Genomic DNA, 6,578 nt, shown 5'->3' on the forward strand with positions numbered 1-6,578 from the left:
TAATTATTTAAAAATAAATAAATTTAAATATTTATTATAAGAGACTGTTATTATTTTTTTATTTAATTTAATTAAAATATAAACATAAAGTAAACATACATACTAAATATTTAAATCGTTGTAACATATATAGTTATACCAAAGCAATAATATTATCTAGTATAATTACTTGTTATTTACACGATGATTTGAATAATCAAAATACGTCATTCAGTGTGACTTAAAGTTTATTCCATAAATTACTCTATATTGATAATCAACCATGAAATAATAAGCAAAGTCACTCACACATGATAATATTTCTCAACAATTTCATCTCTAATTCAATCACGAAACGCCTCCATAATAGTTGCATTTCTAAAGGAATACCAGAAGGCCCATCTCCTTCCTCAATCTCTACAGTAATATCTTCATTAGCATAATAGTTGAATTTCTTATCAGTAGAAGAATGTCGTCGGATGAAATTGTGTATAGCCATATTGTAACAAGATGAATCTGAGTGTCAAACTTGAAAGATGGCATTGAGTGTAAAATAGAAAACCTATTTTTCCGGACTCCAAATGTTCTTTCAATTGTACATCGAAGACTGGGAGAATTGTAGGAGATCTATTAGTTTAGAGAAATAAAAAAACAATATTAGTCAAAGAAAACATCAAAAACAAGAAAAGTCAAAAAAGAATTTGAAAAGTTACAAAATGATTCACGTATTTAATATCTTTAATTTTTAAAGTAATGGTAGAAATTAGAAAAAAAAAAAGAAAAGAAAAAAAGAACTATCCAAGCGAAAGAAGCAAAAACAAATGAAAAGACAAAAAACGAATTTGAAAAGTTTACATGATTCATGTATCTGATGGTAGAAAAGTAATATATATATATATATATATATATATATATATATATATATATATATATATATATATATATATATATATATATATATATATATATAAGTAAAGAAAATGTAAAGGATAATTTGAAAAATATATATTTATGGTGAGGATAGTTTTATCTTGAATAAATTAATTTTATGCTTCTGCTTCTGCTTCTTGAAGATAGAATTTTTTGCTTCTCTCCAGAAGTAGAAAAAGTACTTTTGGCCAAACCTCTTAAAATTTTCAAAAGTGGCCTCCGACAAACTTGGCCAAATAGGCTCTAAAACCAGCTTATTTTGAAATGTACTTTTTTAAAAAGTACTTTTAGTGAGAATCCGTCTATGTTTGACTAATTAATTTGAAAAACACTTTTGAGAAGCAATTACTGTTTGCCCAAACTTTTAAAAAAATATTTTTAAGTGAATTTTTCTCAAAAGTGTTTGCTTCTCAAAAATTGCTGCTTCTACTTAGAAGTATTTTTTTTTTCTTCTAAAAACTTAGTAACTTTAATACTTTTGGAAAAAAATATATTTTTGACCAAAAACAAATTTGACCAAACATACTATTAGCTTGCTATGACAAAAGAAAAGGAAAATAAAGAAAATGCGAGGAAAATAGAGCTTCAGGAGTTTCCCTTAGTGTGCGCAGGAGGGCGGCGCTCGGTCCGTGTACTTCACTTTGTTTTGTGTTTAATTTTGTTTGCTACTACGAATAGTAATTTTTTTCGGTTAATGTGGGGTGTTCAGTTATTTATGGCAGACTTCGTATTCTAGAGATGGTTGAATCGGAACATGTAAATTTGACTATTCAACTACAATATATGTTTGGATTTGAAAAATATAGTTTATCTACGTGTATGTAGACAACATTTAAAGGTAACATCTCACACACCGTACTTAGAATTCAAATAACAATTTCACAACCCAAAGGATACGTCACATACCATAATTAAAGACAACAATACACAAAAGTAGAAGACGAGAAAACGACATAGTTTTAGAACAAACAAACATGTTGCACACATTGCTTATTTCGCAAACCATAGCTTTATCTCCACCATCGAGCTTCAAATTGTACCATTATTCTGTAGAACCGATTAGAGGTTCGTTTTGCGTTTAAGAGCTACGAATAAACTTATTGCTTCACCAGAAAGCAAGTCAAGATATGTATCCTCAAGTTTTTGTGTGTAGAGATGAAAGAGTTTGTCCAAAAGTTTTGGACCAAACTTTTCTTCAATCAGTCCCTCAGTTATAGCCCTTATATGCACGGACGCATCTTTAGCAGTCAGACCATTGATTGGTGATGTTTCCTTTGGCAGAATCTCCAGTATTTCTATGTCAAAACATCCATTTCTTCTAATTGCTTCTTCTATTTCAGAGGGAGACGTGATGTACACTGGTATATTGAATGCATCCACCTCGTCTTCCTCAAACTCACCCTGCAAATTAAAATTTCCTAAGTGAAACTAATAACCTAAAAAATTAATGATTTCTTAATTAAGTTTGTCGTGCGTCGTGCCACATATGGTTAGACCTTTAACATGTCTATAACATGTCAATTAGGTTTGCTAAATGATCATCAAATCAGAGGCTAATATAGGATTTGTAGACCGTAAATAGTCCCCTTGATCCGAGGGTCTATCGAAAATAGTCTCTCTACCTTCTTAAGGTAGGGGTAAAGTCTGCATGTACACTCCCCTCCACAGACCCTACTTGTGGGATTACGCTGGGGTTTGTTAATGTTCGTTGTAAAGATTGTAAATAGTCCATGCACAATCTTAAGACTTTTCTTTCTTTAAACATTACTATACTATATATAAAGCTATGCAGTTCAAGTACGAGACTATGGATGTACCTGCTTGGCCAAATCCACAAAGCATGAACCCAAAGTGTCAGCTAACATATTGTAGATCACCTTAGAATGAGGGGTTCCATTGGGCCGGGCTGGAACAGTGATAAACACTAACCCTCCAGGGACTACCTCTTGTACCCTAGCGTTCAAAAACGAGTCCATATATATCTTTCTCATGTTGTGTTTCATATTCCCTAATCACCTCTTCCTTAGCATGGGAATAGTAAACCATTCCTTTGTTCCAAGCAGGTGAAGTTTTGTCTTCAACCTCACTCGGAACTTTAGAAAGAAAATGAAGACCATAAGAGCAGTTAACAATATGAAGAGATTCATCGGGAAAAACACGATCGTAGAAAGAACCCACAGCAGCAGCAGCATAATATGATTTATTCATAGGGAGAGATGCGAAAAGGGTATTGAAATCATTGAAGGAATGATCACTAAAGAAAACTTGAATTTTAGGTATTTTAGTGTCATTTGTTTTTGTGGTGTTTTGGAACTTCAGTTCCACAGATTCGACGATGTTTTGTACTGAAATAAATGTATTAGGTCCGGTTGAACAACCCATATCAGTGATCTGAAAGATTTTCCGTTGTATATTAAGGCTTTCAACTTGGAGTTTCTCCATTACCACTGCCTTCATTAGTTGCTTGGTAGCACGAACAACTCGTTTCTGCAGAAACATCAAAATAATTGTTAATATCAAAGTTTAACTTACGTGCATTGATACAGTGATAACAACCTCTTGCCGAAATGCAGGGTTTTGTGGTCTGGCCCTTCCTCGGACCCCGCGCATAGCGGGAGTTTAGTGCATCGGGCTACCTTTTTTAGTACATTGGTAATATAAAATTATTTTTATACAGTATCAAGTGCTCCACTGTCTTAATTTATATGACACCTTTTTTTTAGTCCGTCCTAAAAAAATATTCTCATTCTATATTTAGAAGCAATTTAACTTTAGCATTCTTCTTTTACCCTTGATGAGATGATTTACAACCACACAAATATCTAAGACTTGTTTTAGATCACAAATTTAAAAATTTTTATTTTTATCTTAAACTCCGCGTCTAGTTGAACGGTTTTACTAAAATTGGGACGGATGAACTAAAATTTAACTTGTTTGAATATTCTTCATTTGCATGTATTCTTGATTTTTGCATGCTTTTATTCCTAAAGGGCGGGAAGAAAGAAAATTAAACCTGATAGACAGAATTTTTCTTGTAGCTGAAAGGGCTTGCTCCACTAGCCATAGGAAATTCGTGAGAACTATTGTTATTCCTTTCGACAGCCATTTCCTAAACCTATGAATGTGAATATGTGATAGTATAAAATATTTATAAATCAATGCTATGTGTATTTCTGTGTGATGAGTAGCTTCGCGATGGCCACTATTTATAGCCCATAGACACCTAGTTTTTCTATCTTTTTTTAAAAAAATTGTTACATGGTGGACTAATTATAAAAAAGAAATTTTCATAAAGCACTATTGTTTAGAGTTTATTAACTATAGTTTGCCTAATTCTCATTCATCGTTACTGTTTAGTTGTAACTTATATCACTTGTATTCAAACACACAATGAATACAATTTATGTTAACTTCAATTATATTCGTTCGGGCTTGTATTCATTCGTACAACGAATACACCATGTATCAATTGTAACCAAAGCGAAATACAAGTATACAAAGGATACAATTTGTATCGTCTTTATACATGGGTGTATACAAATGATACAATATGTATCGACTGTATTTATATACAACTAAGGCAAAATACAGAAATACAGTAAAATAAAATGCTTTTGTTGAGAGTCGAACTCAATACCTTTGCTAAATAAGTGGGCACTCTAACCAACTAGGCTACAAGGGCTTGTTGCTTTGTTGTTTTAGTTCAGAACAATATCTCTTGTTTTATGTATTTGCTATAAAATTCAAATATAGTAACGAATGGTAAATTTGCTGAAAGTATAGCTATAAATAATAAATACAGTGTAAATATTTGATGTATCGCGTAATTTTTTCATTATAAAAAGGAGAAAGATTTGAAATGAGAGTATCATGCTAATGCATGTCAGTGATACAACTTATTTAATTACTGTATTGTGAGTATATTTCGGATGAATTAACTACGGCAACTACCCACTCACTGTCGTTATGTGGTTGCGATTTATAGTTTTACTATCCTCTAGTTTGTTGAGTCTTTGAATGTTTATTTGAGGATTAATTTCATAAATGGCCACTCAACACTTTCACCTTATTACACTAAAATAAGTAAATAAATTATGTTTTGTAGCATAGGTAAAAGTCAATTAATTTTATCTAAGTATTACAAAGGTCAATAAACTATTTTTAACAAAAAAATCACTCAACTTTGTCTGAGTATCATAATTTGTTAACTACAATATTTAGCATAGATCTCGGCTAACAACCATTTATAATAATAATAGAATTTTTTTTGCATTTTTTCGTGCTGTGAAAGTTGGGCGATTTTTTTTTTTTTTTTTTTTTTTAAAACGACAAATATTGTAGAATCTTGATCCTTTTATACTAGCAACTTGCTCGTGTGCATTTTTCTATTTTGCATGTGTCTCTTTACTAATCGAGAAAGAGGTAGCTAGTCTAATTAATGATCTTGGTTTCAAGTTATATTTCGAAAAGAGTGATACAGACACAGTTCTCTATAACAGTCAAGGACGAATTTAGGGGCGAAAAGGGACCGCCTTTGCCGAAAAATTATACTAAATATAAGACAAAATTTATTTTTTACTTCTATATATTATGTTTTAAATTTTTTTGACATAGCCTAAAAACATAGTTTAGTAGTCAAGGAGGTTCAAAATCTTTCTGAGGTCACTGGTTCAATTCCTACTAGCTACAATCTCTTTTGATGTTTTAATTTTTTTCCTTTTTGAACCCTCTTAACCGAATTCCCGCCTCTGTCATTGATAATAATATCGCTATATAACAATCATTCAATATAAAAGTCAAGTATTTTTATGGAACCAATTTTTATCTTTGTTATAATATATGTTCTCTATAAAAGTATTTCGTTATAACAACCAAAAAATTCGGAACAAATAAAACTGTTACAGAGAGGTTTGAGTGTAATAATATTTAACTGTTTCGCATTTAACACTCATCTTTTCAATGAAATCTTACCGAACGTAAATGAATTTTCGCTTGTTACTCTCCAAGTCTACTTTAAATAATTTTTTGGCCTTTTTTTTATGGTCCATAATATTTAATTTTTTTATATATTAAGAAAGAATTAATTTCTTCTTTCCAAAGTTGTCCTTAGAGTAAAGAGCCTAGGAGTAATTTGTTATATTTTCAATGAGTAAATTAAGATTAATATGGTCAATTTTATTGTTAATTAATACTAAAAAATGAATCTCTTAATATGTGTGAAAAGAGCGAAAAATTTTTTATTTAAAGTGAACCGGGTGACAAAAGAAAAGGCAAATAGTTAAGGGGGGAAGGGACAAACTATGAGGAAAATAGAGCTTCAGAGGTTTTCGGAGAGCGGTGTGCAGTCTCTAGATCTGTACTTTCACATTGTTTTGTGTTTAATATTGCATAAGGACACATTGCTGTGTATTACCAGTTGAATTATTGTAATTCCTTATTTCACTCAGTCAAAAAATATAATGCACTTAAAAAAACCGAAATTTAATTTAGAAAGCACGAATATTAATGCATTTCCAGACATGCACAGCTGTAGTAGCAACTTTCAATTAGTTTCACCCAAAAAAAAAAAACTTTGCAGTTAGTTTAGTTTTAGCCAGTCAGTTGTAAAACATGATTAGTAGACATTTTATTATTACAATTCGAAAGACCCTTTCACCTATCCAAAAGCC

At 31.1% G+C, this 6,578-nt stretch overlaps 2 protein-coding genes across 3 annotated transcripts; both read right to left on the reverse strand.

The window, feature by feature from the left end:
* Positions 1 to 1,767: 1,767 nt before the first annotated feature.
* On the reverse strand, positions 1,768 to 4,069 carry LOC104114809 (loganic acid O-methyltransferase-like). Of its 2 annotated transcripts, XR_011412926.1 has the most exons (3): positions 3,923 to 4,069; positions 2,727 to 3,396; positions 1,768 to 2,310 (listed from the first exon to the last, which is right to left on the reverse strand). XR_011412926.1 is itself a non-coding variant. In XM_070192009.1 (2 exons), the coding sequence occupies exons 1-2, from the start codon at positions 4,013 to 4,015 to the stop codon at positions 2,863 to 2,865; spliced, it is 627 nt and encodes a 208-aa protein (XP_070048110.1). In that variant the 5' UTR covers positions 4,016 to 4,069; the 3' UTR covers positions 1,768 to 2,862. The 2 variants fall into 2 exon arrangements, 1 of the variants encoding a protein (XP_070048110.1); XM_070192009.1 differs by having other exon boundaries at positions 1,768 to 3,396.
* On the reverse strand, positions 1,969 to 2,774 carry LOC138903336 (probable methyltransferase TCM_000168). Its single transcript, XM_070191285.1, has 2 exons — positions 2,727 to 2,774; positions 1,969 to 2,310 (listed from the first exon to the last, which is right to left on the reverse strand). The coding sequence occupies exons 1-2, from the start codon at positions 2,772 to 2,774 to the stop codon at positions 1,969 to 1,971; spliced, it is 390 nt and encodes a 129-aa protein (XP_070047386.1).
* Positions 4,070 to 6,578: the final 2,509 nt, after the last annotated feature.

The sequence above is a fragment of the Nicotiana tomentosiformis genome, chromosome 12 (assembly GCF_000390325.3).
Source record: "Nicotiana tomentosiformis chromosome 12, ASM39032v3, whole genome shotgun sequence".
Lineage (NCBI taxonomy): Eukaryota > Viridiplantae > Streptophyta > Magnoliopsida > Solanales > Solanaceae > Nicotiana > Nicotiana tomentosiformis.

Bases quoted from the DNA above. Each gene is read 5' to 3' on its own strand.
- LOC104114809 (XM_070192009.1), bottom strand. From the start codon at position 4,015: ATGGCTGTCGAAAGGAATAACAATAGTTCTCACGAATTTCCTATGGCT. The intron at 3,397-3,922 runs GTTTAATTTTCT...ATGTTTCTGCAG, and splicing joins AGAAAAATTCTGTCTATCAG to AAACGAGTTGTTCGTGCTAC.
- LOC138903336 (XM_070191285.1), bottom strand. From the start codon at position 2,774: ATGTTAGCTGACACTTTGGGTTCATGCTTTGTGGATTTGGCCAAGCAG. The intron at 2,311-2,726 runs GTACATCCATAG...TTTAATTTGCAG, and splicing joins TTGTGGATTTGGCCAAGCAG to GGTGAGTTTGAGGAAGACGA.